Raw genomic sequence first — 14,869 nt, 5'->3', positions numbered from 1 at the left:
ACTCTATGTTACATTTATTTTTCTTGTTATATACTGAAGTTTTCATTATACAAAAGTAACAGTCACTGAAATGATTCCCTTGTCTCTCGCCAAACCATAGGTATACCAAATGGCATCTTATCACATGTTCCCTTTGTCCACATCCGTGAACTCTCAAAACACTGTTTGCACACCTTATGAGGGGCCCAAGACTTATCTTGATCACTAAGTTTAATTTTGAAATATGCCAAATAGGCTTGCTCTACAAATGTGCTGATGTTTGCCCTTTGACTGGGAATGGTGAAAAAACTGCCACAGATATAACAAAATGAATCAGGGTTGCTTAGGCACTTACTAAGAAAAACAGCAGAGCGAGACATGATCTGAAAGAAAGAAAATACGTGTGTAAAAAGAAAAATAAATTTTGCGTATTCACTACGTAGAGCAGCGCACAATCTCTGACCACATTGTCTTGCATGTAAATGAATATATAAATATATACAAATCCACGCTACAGCAATCGCATTAATATAAGGCGGTACAGTAAAAACTTGACGTGATAAAAGAAAACTAACTGCACTTTCAGAATCAGCATACTATTTTAAATTTGAAGTCAACAAAAATGTGTTCAAATTGTTCACTAGTGTAATCCGTTGATGAAAAAAACCTGGGCATTCAGTGTATTCACATAACATTGCTGAACCCAGACCTGACCAACTGAAACAACACCAGATCATAAAACTGCCCCCACAGACATGGAGACTTTTTTGCCCAGGCAATGTACATAAAATACAGTTTAAAAAACAGATCTCTTTCACATTCATGGAAAAAAAATGACCAAACCATCATAGATAGTAAGTTGTAGATAGCATAGATGGAAGTCAGAAAATTGACCATTTGCTCATGGGTAGCAGACATACCACTAATTTGCAATGACAAGTGTGGTGTGTCATTACTCCAACACTAAAACTCTCCATATACAAAGAATGGTTATAAACCCATGCATGTTGAATATTGATCAAGCTAAGTTAGCTGCGTCTGAAATATTCTAGTTGTGTCTCCTGCTGAGAATAAATCAATTTTCGTTTGCGGTAGGAAGCAAAATCATGCAAAAACATAGCATGTGTGATCCATTTATAATAAAGGAGTCTTTAATGCCTTAATGCTGAGCCACATATCCTATCTTGGGATTTTAAGTACTTTATTCCTTCTATTCAATTTTTCTGATTTGTTTTTTTTTAAATAAAAGATAGAACAATATAAACTTTAACAGTTTGATTTGGTTGTCGTAATTATGTATTTTTCTTCAAATGCTGTTTATTTCAGTGGAGAATTAGACATTAGCTTTTGAAAATGACAGCATTTTATAACAAAACGAAGGTTGTTTGCAGTTTCCTGGTTACTAGCAGAGTTTTGATATAATTTTTCCAGAGAAATAGAGTAGCATGGAACAAAAAGTAGTGAGGATCAGATCAGGTTTGTAAGGGAGGCTTACATTACAGAATTGACAGATCAGATCATCCAGCGTTTAACCAAAATTGTTCACTGGAGGTACAAGAACTCCAATTGGTTAGCCAAAACTTAATAAAGCAATACATTTAAAAAGAAGTAATAAAACATCATAATGATAAAAAATCTAAATGTTCACAAAAATCTCAGACACCGACCATTTTTATTAAAAATTTATTTAAATGTAAATTCACAAAGGCTGGTGACACATGGGTAACTTGTGAGCTAATACCATACCAACATTAATTTAACAGACATTTGGTATTACAAGTGAATTGCACGCTATTTTACCTCCAGGTTGGAGCTGTTGATAAAACAACAAACAGCCATTTGTAAACTTATAGAAGTGGTTAGGGAACTGAGAAAAGAAAAATAAATGTCATTTAAAACAATTTTGAATTTTACTCATGTTTTAGGAAAGCAAATCCACAGAAAAATAAATTGATCTAGATTGGCGGTAGGAAGGTTTAAGAGTAACCAACAAAGGTTTTTACATAAAGATTTCTATAAAAAAAAACTAATTAATTCTTTTTATATACATATTATTTAAATTAATTAAAATAAAGAAAATCACATCACATGCAAAATATATCACAGTTGGCTTCTATTTCCCATGCATAGCAATAATGACTGTAATTCCTCATAAATCTTTAAAGTACCACGATTGTTTTAAATATCACCAAATAAGTTTTATGAATGAATACTGAAAAAGATAAAAACCTGAGACTAATAAAATAATAAAAGTAAAATATTTCAAGTGCATAAATGGCAAACAATTAATAACACATTCTTTTTAATAAAGGCTATTGTTTATCCTTAGTTAGTTACCTTCAAGATCATCTAATCCAAAATAAACTTTTTATTCCAATTATTTCCAAATCCTCCACCAGGAACTCTTGAGAAGATGAAATGCATTGGAAAAAGTAATGATTGTGCTTTTATAATTTAAACTGATGTGCTTTTATAATTTAAATATTTTATTGATTTTTTTTTAGGGAGAGCTGCATGAGCAAAAGAATATGGATACACTACAGATTGCATGGCTTTAATATAAAGTATAGATATACCATACAGATCTCATGGGTATGGGGTAAAATATAGAAAAACAATTCAGATTGTATTGGTATGAGGTAAAGTAAAGAAATCCGATACAGATTGCATGGGTATGGGGTAAAGTATAGAGATTACCCCATGCAATCTGTATGGTAAGTATAGAGATATGATACAGATTGTATTGTTATAAGGTAAAGTATATGGATATGATAAAGATTGTATGGGTTTGGGTAAAGTATGGAGATACCATAGAGATTACATGGGTATGGGGTAAAGCATAGAGATATGATACAGACTGTATGGGTATGAGGTAAAGTATAGAGATAGGATACAGATTGTATGGGTATTGGGTAAAGTATAGAGATAGGACACAGATTGTATGGGTATTGGGTAAAGTATAGAGAATTGTATGGGTATTGGGTAAAGTATAGAGATATGATACAAATTGTATGGGTATTGGGTAAAGTATAGAGATATGCTACAGATTTCATGAGTATGAGGTGAAGTATACAGATTGCATTTCAACTCTCTGGTGGGAGAGCTGGATGTTTGCCTAGAGTAAAATGGGATTATAAAATATATTACAGTGCTGTATTTCTTTAAAGATATTTTTTTACATACATACATACATACATACACACATATTGGGTCTGATTTATTAAAACTCCCCAAGACTGGAGAAGATAGAATGTCAAGGGAAAACCTGGGTGATCTAGCAAACCTAGCATGGACTGTTCGATGTTGAAAATAATTGCCAACAAACAGCTAGTGATTTTTAAGAAATCTGTTACAGGTTTGCTGGGTCACCCAGGTTTTCCCAAGATAGTCTATCTTCATCAGTCTTGGAGGGTTTTAAGAAATCAGGCCCCTAGTGTAGATACACATTTTGCATAGTAGAAGTTGTACCAGTCTTGATATCAGCCCTGTCATTCTCTGCTCTACAGTACTCAAGTTGGGTTAGAATCAAAATCTGATCCATGTAAATGTTCTTATAGTGAATATGCTGACAGGACAGATTAACAAGTCACATAGGTGATCAGTGAACTCATTTCAGAGCAGAGAGTTTCCCTTAGCATACCGTAACACCAATTGGTACTGACAGAATTGCCCATTGTGTGGGTCTGTGTGAATGTTTTGGAAATCTTAGACATTTAAGGGATGGGTGGTGTTATAAATGTCACTTTATACTCTATAAACTTCTACAGGGTGACCCGTAAAGACTGGACTTATCAGGAGCTACTGCTGAAAATTGTTTCTGATTGTAGGAAAAAAACTAAGCAAACCAGTTTTGAGAGAAAAGTGAAAACTGGCTTTGATAACTTTTTGTTTCTAAAATGCCAGTTGGTTGATTGCTATGCTAAACCACTGACTTTGTTGACTTGAAACATGTATATTGATTTGTTTTCTCTAAATTGTATTTGTATACCTGATTCAGATCAGTGTCACACAAAATATTAAAACCAAGAATCAGCATAACAGCCTGTTATCCAGAGTTTTAAGCTTTAGTTTCATGTTTCTCTCATTTACTTGCAATTTGTGAAAGATTATTTTTAAATGGAAGGCATGCTGCTGATTTCTACATTGTTTCACCACTGTGATCTGGCTCCATATATAGCAGAGAGAATCAAATATGTAAATAGTGCTTCTAATTTCCTTCTGATTACTTGAAAGTGGCAGCATGAGTTTAAAAAGTAGATTCCTACATTCTCCCATTTGTTCTTGACTGGTTTGTATGTATGAATATAACACAAATTTACTTTGGGATTTCCTATTTTATTAATGAACCAGTTCATGGATTTCTGTGAATTATGTACCCAGGAATAGTAACGGGTTATTAAAGAGTAGTCCGTACTTTTCCCCAGCTGTTCCCTGCAGAGCATGGCATATTTGTTTTCCATTCCTTCACTCTACCTAGCTTTATTTACTGTCTGATGCATTCTTAGATCAGATAAAAATTTGTTTTATTCACTTCAGTATAACACAGGCTTATCTATTAAAATAAGTTGATGCAATTTTTTCCCATGAAGAGTAAGTCAAAAATTAAAAAGAAAAAAATATTACTATCTTTTTGTATTTTATGTGAGTCACTTATTAAATTTTCTTAAAAAAAAATTTAAATCACAATGCGACATTTTTCTACTTCTACAAAAACAATGCAATTTGTTTAAATCTGAGACTTTCTACTTCAGTCTAGTTTTGATTACAGGCGCAGTTGGTGATATATTTTCTAATGTGTTCTTGCCTATTAAGCTGCTGGTTTGGAAACATTTAGTCACACTAATTGTTTTATCATTATTAGCAATGTAGGGAGGTTTTAATGTTAGCTGCCCAAAGTATGAAATTGAATTGACATGGGAAGTGACTACAGAGCGATAAACCTAGAACACTGAATTTATATCACAAGAACAATTGCATAAATCAATTCACGTCACACCTTGAGAAAATTGAGTTTCCTCCATACATGACTGCATATGTCTTGCAGGTTTCGATTAGGTTACAGAAAAGTGTCAGAATATTGGAATTTCTATAGGACGAATATATTAGGCAGGCTTAGTTGGCATACAAGTCACATGACTGTATCATTCTGCAATGTCTGTAAAGTACAGGGCATGCTCAGAGGAGCCTACAATTTAGTTCTTTGAGAATTGGCATGTCATTACATTCTGTTGGATATACAGGAATTTAATTTAATGCCTTTGCTTGAAAGCATTATTCAGAATTTCTATAAAATGTGAGAAGAATTTAATGTGTGCTTTACAATGTGATTAATTGAAGTTTCATTGGAGTTCTGCGTGAGAACTGTGAAGTTCAATTTCCCTGAAAATGTTTATATCATTCACTAATCCAGTGGATCTTAACGGTAAAATGTACTGGCAAGCATGGAAATTGATACCGTTGCCATTTTTTTCAGTTAACTGTCATGCTGATCCATTTAAGTTGTTTTTTTTATTCTTTTTTCAACAAGTATATAGTCCAGATTTAATTTATTTCATTCCTTTAAAAGGCAACGCTAAAAAATATAGGCAGCCCCTATATCTTAACTCTATGTTTAAGGTGCAGATGGCTGGTGATGTTGTAGATCAGTTACCACTTTATGCCCAAGAACCATGCCCATGGTTGAGACGCTACAGGGTAGTGGTGAACAGTTCAGTAACACTTGCTGTCAAATATGGAAATTTTGTTTCATTAAGAATGCAAAGGGTTAGGATAGCTAGCTGCCATGGTTCTAATTACTTAGAGTTACCTAGGAATGTCTGTCTGAACAGTCTTGCAGAATTGTGCTTGTTCTGACTAGAAATTAATCTGCTAGCAGTAGCTCTCCATGGTGCTGAAACACTGTTAATACAAAAACCAAGAGTCATCTTGGTGCCTGATGCTGATGGAAAGGAGGTAGAGGGATTAAGTAATACCAACCTGTCTTTCAAACACCAAAAGTATGGAATGTTTAAACCCCTTTGACATTTTAGGATATTTTTCTGCAATTCCTGCCCAAGAGACAAAACTCGCAAAGTTAGAATCCCGTATTAGACTTTTGTCACTGGAAAAAAATTTGTTCTTATTTAAAGATTTCCACTATGTTCATGTTCTGGTGACAACTCAAAATTTTGCTTATATTCAGCCTTCATGACAGTGGTCACTGGTATCCAGAGAGTGACTCTGCCTAGCTGGCACCCAAACGGCAATAAAACCCACATCACTAGTCTTTAAAATTGTACAAGCTATCTTTACTCGCAGTGCTGTATTTGTTTAGAGATCCCAAAACAACATAAATTATTCTAAAGCCATTGACAGGGTCAGGAATGATTTTCTGTCCCCACAGTTAGGATAAATTAGGAACTGGTTCATGAGGTTTACTTTTGCCTTGTTCTGGATAGGTTTAAATTAAAAATAAGGAAGACCAATATACATCACATTCAGTGTTTTCCTTTTCCTTTCCACCCAACATAAGTTATAATTTATCCACTAAGCAGACAGAACCTTCTCTATTCAAGTGTTCATTGCCTACCGGGCAGCCATTTGTAGATGTCAGCCAATATCCATGACAATGCACTATTTCAATCCTATTTTAATGTGAATGTACAGGTAGTAAATTTTTGCCAACCTTTCTCTGGGGTGTGACAAGGAACAAAATATCTCACCTAAAATATAAGTGATTCCTTATAATGTCAAGTGAAAAGTTTATATTTTCCAATGTATGATAGCTTCTTATTTATATGTGAATGATGCCCTGCATTCTAATATTCAGAACTTGTCCACAAATTGCTTTAAACTTCATTTAGCACATCAATATTGTCTAGACCAAATGATTTTATAGTACAGAATAAAGTTCCAAAGTGTATATTAATTTTTGCTCCTTTGATAAACTCCCAGCCATTCTAGAATGGTGGGAGCAGATGACAGGGAGGTGAATTGATTCAGCCTCATACTGTCAGTTTGTCTGCTGCCTCCTAACCAATCTACTCCTTATTTAGTCTACAACAGTTTCACATCTGCTTTGAAAGAGAAAACTAATAGCACACCGGCAAGCCATATACAGTATGAAAATTAAAATATGAAAATAGGCATTGTATGATCATCCAAGGTTTGGCTTAAAACCTATCATTAGAGTGGAAAAAAAACATAATTTTCATTGAAATTCATGAGGAGAGTATGTCAAGAACATTAACTAGGAGAACTCAAAAAGGTCCTTAAAAAGGAATAGTGATTACATTTCAAGTTGGATGTAAAGTCAAAAGCCAGTCCTGTACAGAGGTGGACAGAGCTCACTTACTATACTATAACTATACACTTGATAAAAATTCATACACTATATTATTTGTGTTTAGCACTTGGCATTTTTCTATGGAATTAGTGGATAGGAATTCTTGGAAAATGTTACATATTTATGCATTTGAATATTATTTAAATTGGTTGACCTGAATGCCAAACATTTTATAGCATTTTTCTTAGCTGTTCAACTAATTACTATCAAATGCCAATTAGGCTGTTTGGAATAAGTAAATGCTGGTGAACGCTAAGCCTCAGATGAATTGGATCCACATTTTGAAGTTAAGTTATCTAAACCTGGGAGTGCTCATGCATGGGCTACTAGAGACAGAGCTTCTCCAGTTAGCTCCGTGCCCCTCCGGTGTTTTTTCCTCTCCCTATGTCGCCTTCATTCCACGGCATCTCACACAGCTCCCCACAGCAGCAGTTATCCTCAAGAGTTAAATAATGAAAGGCAAGCAGCCCCAGAAATCCCGGGAGAGGCTGATTCGTGGGGCGCCCAGGTTAAACAAGATGGCGATTGATCCGGGCCCCATCCCCCCAGCACGTAAGACAGCAGCTCGCTCTGCAGAATCAGAATCCAGGAATCCATATGTTGCAGTAAACCATGTCCACTACTTTTTGCTAGGAATCTAGCTATCCTGGAACAAGCTTGCTGGTGAAGCTGGAATACCCATTGCAGGCAAACTTTAAAATACAAAGTGAAAAAAAAAATTTTTACAGGCAACAATCAAATTTAAACTTGTTATGAAATTACTAATGTTATTGGTTGTTCAGGTCGTGAAGTGATAACATTTCACATCAAAGACTTCACAATATATATTTCTAATGATAACTGGGCTGACTTTAGACAACACTGTTTTGCTGTGTTTACTAGATTGCATTAGAAATTTACTGAATGCCTTTATTTGCTCCCTGGTATTGCTCTTAAGGGAAATTGACCTGCCCAAGGAAGATAGAGGAAAAGTCTTTGTCAGGCGGTCTTGTAGTAAATAATAGTAAGTCTGACAAAGAGCCCGTCCCTTTCATCTTCTGGAAAGTGCTGCTGGCCTCTTGTAACATCAGGAGCATAGAAAGATATAAAATTGTGTGCTGCTCCTGTGTAAGCTGAGCAGTTCAAAGCAAAGTTTTTGCAGATAAGATACACACATATATATTTTAGTTATGTAGCTTGTTGTAATTGATGGTGCCAGTATTCTTTAAAACAAGGAAAAGTAGACAAGATCCCAGAGAGAAGCAGTTTTATTCCCAAACGTGCAGAACCCACTTTCAACCCCTGAGTTTGACAAACAGGTTCAGACATCTACTCTAAGAAATTAATGAAATAAAAAAGGAGATACCCCACATTTAGACACAGCATTTTACCAACTTTATTCATCCAACACATCAAAGCACCCTCCTATTTTGAGGTGTTTCAAATTAGATTAGAACTGGAACCCAGCTTTAGTTTCAGTCTTCCCAGCTCCTCTTCAGTATTGTGGATTAGAAGCTGAATAGAATCTGCATCAAGTGTAGTGTCTACCTTAATCACTGGCTGATTGACATTCAGCATGATGCATCCCTAGCCTTCTGTCCCTGAGTTGTCCTGTTCATTTATTGTGGGATTGGAGAGAGATTGGACAGAGAAGGGCAACTAAACTAATAAAAGGAATGGAGGAGCTCAGCTATGAGGAGAGATTAGCTGAACTGAATCTATTCTCCCTTGAGAAGAGACGTTTAATGGGGGATATGATCACCCTATATAAAAACATAAATGATCTATATAGGGAACTCGCTTCACAATTATTCACTTTGAGGTCATTACAAAGAACAAGGGGGCATTCTTTGGGTCTGGAGGAAAAGAAGTTTATTCTCCGCATAAGGAAGGGATTCTTCACTGTAAGGTCTTTGAAAATGTGGAATTGGCGCCCTCATGAAGAAGTTTAAGCAAGTTCTATACACTGCGTTAAGAAAAGGTGAGATGCGTTTCTAGAACCACATAACTGGGTATTAAAGTTCTAAAGTAAGACAACAGAGACTGTTGATCCAGGAAACAACCTCACAGGATCAGGAAGGATTTTTTTCCCTGTTGAAGTAAATTAAACCATGCATTATAAGGGTTTTTTTGCTCTCCTCTGGATCAGCTGGTCATATATGATTTTATCTGGGATATCTTGATTTGTAGTATGTTTATTTCCCTAGTGATTTTTCAACCTTACCAACTAGGTAACATGTGGGTGAAACCTAGGTCTGCAAAAATCTGCATAAGGCAGAATGCTGTGGTGTTTTCATGACCGTACTGGCCTCTCCCACCAAAAGTATTGTACATAGAATCACAAAAACAAAGTGATGATGCCACTGGGTTTACAAATAAGTATGTAAAAAAAAGAAAACAAAAAGATTTTATTTCATGCTACCTTTCATTTTGTATAATTGTAGTGAATCCTATCCTGTGCTATAACTAATTATTCACATTTCCCTGCACACTGTGACATCCACACATCGAAAATTACAGCTTCATCTGCAATCTTGAGCTCACCTAATATCCTGCCTGGTGAAATATATAAATCATTCAACCAACTCCTCTCCAGGTGTGCTGTCCTGACCCTCCCCTTTCAGCTTTTTGCTTTTTGTTCTGTCATATATGGTGTAGCCATTTCCTAAAGTTGTCTAGGAATGTCTATGTGCTGATACATCGGGGCTGATTTAATAAATCTCCAAGACTGGAGAAGATAGACTATTATGGGAGTATCTCAGTGATCCAGTAAATCTAGAATAGATTTTTGCTATTAGTTGGCAAATTCTTTCAGTAATGGATCAGATCCATTTAAGGTTTGCTGGATCGTCTAGGTTCTCCTCGGACCCCGTGTGTGAGGCAGTGCTGTGATCTAAGAAATCCACTGTTCATTTTGAAAATTTCTATTCTGCTGTCATGGTGTTTATTTCACACAGATGGCTGCTAAACCTAAATTTATGAAACAGTTTGATGAGCCATGGTATAAAAGGTTTGTACCTCCTTCGCCTAAATTTTTACAACAAAGAAACTAAAGACTAAAAATTTGAATGTGAAAACTTGTAAAAAAAAATTTAAGACTATATTAGTAATAATTTAAACGTAATCTTTAAAATTGTTATTAGCATGTTGATGGGGAGGGGTCAATGGAACCAGAGAAGGCAACTTAATAGCAGTTTTCATCTTTATTCAGAGACAATGAGACAAATAATATAAAATGGTAAGGGCATTTATACACAAACCAATACAAACTGAACATTTATGTCTGTAACTGTACTACATAAAACTGACATTACTGTAGTTGAACTGTTCCTGCAAGTCTCATGGTCTTTTGAGGTCTGCGGGTCTCAGGACAGTACTTATAATTGGAAGTTATTGTCAAGGATAGATGTGCTTTAGTTTCAAGATCTAGTTTGCTGCAAGCAAGAAGACTCTGCTGCCACATGGAGAAGCCGTTTTAATGTGTTATATGCTTATGAGATGACTGGATCCAGTGTGAGTGACAGATTCCAGCCATATGAATGATTAATGACTTTCACTGACTCCTTTGTATGTCTCATGAAGACCTCTTTGCAGAATTAGAACCATACTGTTAAGTACAAACTTGGCATTTGACTCCATACATTCCCATTACATTTGCAAATTAGTTTTGATTACAATATAAAAAAATGAAACAACCTTAGGGAAACTAATCAACCTTCAGAAACTGCAAGAGGGGAAGAAAAAAATGAAATATATACACCCTATGGCTGATGGGTGACTCAATAAATGAGCTCTAATAAGATTAGCCAGGGTATCCCCTGGGAAAGCACAAACTAATTTCACCTCCCACGCTCAGTCAGCATTGGAGCTAGATGTAGACTAAAAGCAATTAGCAAATGTAATATAAAATCATAGGGATTTGCTTTCAAAATAGCTGTTCCGATGTTTTACATTGTGTGTGTGTGTGGGGGGGCAGGGGTTATAACTTCAGAACAAGGTGGATCAAATAGACAAGGAAATTCATATGTTAGAAAACACGAAAACCAATTAGGTGTGATTATTAAACTTTTACTTTTGACATGACAAATGGCTACGCGGTTTAGACCTGGATCAAGTTTTTTTTTTTATTGCACATGGAAGTGAAGGGCTCAACTTTAGAATGCATGTAAACCACAGGTGCCACAATGGAGGTGTCCTGTTCTGGACTGATGACTTTTATTTGGAGAGGGCTGAGAAAAGAGGTGCCCTAAGTAAAAAACTGATGGCCAAGAAGCTAGAAGTATTCTGTGGTTTTGCAATACCCTGCATTTTGACACTATTGCTGTTTGTCTGACCCCATAAAACATGGTAACTCTTTTACATGATTTGTGTAGTGTGTTCCTAGATTGTAAGCTCTTTGGGGCAGGGTCCTCCCCTCCTCCTTTGTCACTATCTGTATTTGTCTGTCATTTGCAACCCTATTAAATGTACAGCACTGTGTAATATGTTGGCACTATATAAATACTGATTATTAATAATAATAATAATAATAATAATAATAATATATTAATAATCAAGCCACACAATTCCTAATTAAACAATTTACTTTCCTGGTTCAGAAGTTTAGCTTTCTGTGCCATCCCTCTGCCCCGAGCCTCCTAATTATGCAATGGGGTTGATTTACAAAAGCATTGTAGGCTGTTGACATAGTAAATTGAATTGTCTCTTTGAACAAGATATTTCATTTGCTTAGAAGATGAGACAAAGCTATGCTTACAACCATCCAGTCATTCAATCACAGGCAAGGAAAATTACTGCTTTTTTTTTTACATGTGTGAGTATTTCTGAACATTGATCTAGCACCACAGTTTCTAAGCTAAATACATTATCCTTTGCAAAGTGATATTTCACCATGGACAGTGAACTGCCTAAAATCCTATAATAAATGAGCCCCAGTGAATCAGCATTATTATTTCTGTCTTTTAAGCAGGCAACTGCCTAAACCAGGAACTACTGGCAACTACTAAACCGAGGATAAACAGAGGCTTCTAACTCTATGTGCAGAAGTAAATATTTCACATAAATGGCTATCCATAAATACAAATCTTTACAAAACCTTTAGCAGATAAAATAGTAAACACACAGCATATGTATTTGTATTTAGATATTTGCCTGAGGTCTACATTGAATTCCATCATACTAAGAGTGTAAGTTTTCAGCTTGACAACCAATATGACCTTGTCTAGAAGTAGCACTGGGATAACCCCATGTAATTTACACTGTTGTCTAGCCTAAATGTTTGACTGGGGTTCTCCTTATTGGTCAAGTAATTTGAAAATACTGTCCTGGAACCAAAATAAAGCCAAAAAGAATGTTTTGCCACCCAACATCTGTACTGATTTTTTATGCTCAATACATTAAGGATTGCAGCAGCTGTATTATGCAGCCTCAAACATTCAGTACAGTTAGTTTTTGTCAGCAACCCCCGTTGATGACTAACAACAATCACTGAGAGACATAATGCTCCAAATTCTATCATATAGCAAAATTACCATTAAAATGTGTTTGTTTTTGTATATTTTATTTCCCTACTTGATCATTTGCAGTTGTGAGAATTATGCGAGTTATGGGCCTGCCATATAAGATTATGCTCCACATCAGGCTTCTCATTTTACATACTTTTACTTTAGCACTTAACTGTTGTTCATAAATAACACTAAAATGCAGTTCTAGTCATTTCCTGCATCCTCCAGGAGTCAGAACTGGGACAAAAAAGTTATTTTTACCTTGGATGTTCAATGTGCTCTGGATTGACATAACAATACTTCTATGCACTACTGCAGAACTGAAGAATGTATTTAATAATAATATTTATTATATTTTTAATACTATTTCTCCATTTTTAGATTGGGAGAAAAGGATTGAATACAACATTGGTTCTGGAAGTGTTGCACTATTTCCCAATATCCATTTGGAAACCTGCGATGGACCGGTATCCTCAGTGAGAACTAGCATTGAGCTGCAAACCAACCATGTTGGCAGAGGTTGTGAACATCAAACATATTCCGAATCATCTTTACAAAAATTGTGTGGTAAGTCTGGAACATTGTTTTGCTATGGCTTTTTGAGCTAAAATTAAAGCCTAGTTTAAGGTTATCAAAACAAAAAGGTGTTTAATATCTTACAGTTCAATTTTAATTCAAAGAAAACAAAGTTTGCATATCTTTTGTTTTGCACCTGCAGTATATTTACTGAAAAATTGAAAGTAGCCTTTAATTTTTTTATGCATTTTAAAGAATTTACAAATTTATTTTACAAATCAGTTCTTTGCAGCTTAAGGTATATCTCTAGATTCCTGATGCCCAACCTACAGCTTGGGGGCTGCACGTGGCTTCTCAGCACTTAGTGTACAGCAAATCAGGCCTTTAAAGATGGTAGTCTGTGTTTTGAAGCTTGCTGAAGCCAATTTGGATATTTATTCTTTAGACTGTGTTATAGTAAATAGTAGCACGCCTCCATCCAGTAAATCAAGCCAGCAGATAACAAATCCGCAGTGTTTTAATATATTCACATAGGGCCAAGTTACAAATGTTTCGGTCAAATTTGACACACAACTATAGCTGAATACCAAGCTTAACCATCCCAATGTAGTTCTACCTTTAAGTATGAACTAGGAAAAAAAAAGAAGCTTTGGCATTTAAGTCACGCCAAAAATTATCTGTGTGTATTGGACATGGCAATCTTTGATACAGCAATAATATTTCTCTACTTGCAACAAGACAGCATTTAGGGCCCCAAAAATAGGGCATGTACAATATTAAATTAAACCTTTATTTAACGGTTTGAAATTGGGCAGCTCGTATTAATTTTATAGTAGCCCATGTGTACTTTCACATTCACAAACATATTTTCCAAAAACTTTTAGGACTACCAGATTACCAGCACAGACCTGTCTGTCTTCAGTCTCTTTGTGAATGGTACAATATTTATTCAAGGACAGGAAGCTTGTTTGGTGAATTCTATTAACTTTAGTTACTAGTTATCTGTTTGTATTTACTTCTCAGCTGGTTTTGAAAATGTTTGATCATATTTTTCAGGTAAATTCATATCACTGTTCTCTGATAAGACTGGACATGTTCTTTGTTTGAATTTATCAGAACAGACAGGATTTCCATTTAAATTACATTCTACTTCAATTATGGTTTTATTTGCCGAGGAATGTGTAAAAACTAGATTGGAGCAGACAGATTTCCTGTAAAAGGTGGCCTATAATGTCATAAATATCTGAACACTTTCCAACAAGGACATAATTGAGACTCAAAGGGACAACTTTCTGATGACTGCAGACAGGCAATGGTTTACCAATAAGCTCTATCTGTTCCCAACCATGATCCCTATTTTAAAGTTAACTTTTCGTGATAGGAATATGTAATATAGCTCACTGTCTGTCTAATACACACTAGTTTCCTGGCATTCATTATAAGCCCCTGCCCTGAAAGAGCTATACCAAAAAGACATTTGATTTTCATTTGCTCCACGCTTCAAGCTAAATACACCTAGGCAGCAAACTTTTCCATAAAGACGCAATGTCCCCTCCAAATCTTTGGT

At 35.4% G+C, this 14,869-nt stretch overlaps 1 protein-coding gene across 2 annotated transcripts in view; it reads left to right on the top strand.

Moving 5' to 3' along the window:
- The window catches only part of CLSTN2 (calsyntenin 2), a 439,150-nt gene that overhangs the window by 347,999 nt on the left and 76,282 nt on the right, over positions 1-14,869 (top strand). For both annotated transcript variants that reach the window (XM_072407880.1, XM_072407879.1), the window contains one exon: positions 13,168-13,353. In XM_072407880.1, coding sequence (XP_072263981.1) covers positions 13,168-13,353 — 186 coding nt within the window. The remainder of the gene's footprint in view (positions 1-13,167; positions 13,354-14,869) is intronic.

This window comes from Pyxicephalus adspersus, chromosome 4, assembly GCF_032062135.1.
Source record: "Pyxicephalus adspersus chromosome 4, UCB_Pads_2.0, whole genome shotgun sequence".
In the NCBI taxonomy this organism is placed as follows: Eukaryota; Metazoa; Chordata; class Amphibia; order Anura; family Pyxicephalidae; genus Pyxicephalus; species Pyxicephalus adspersus.
This window is presented reverse-complemented; position numbering and strand designations above follow the sequence as displayed.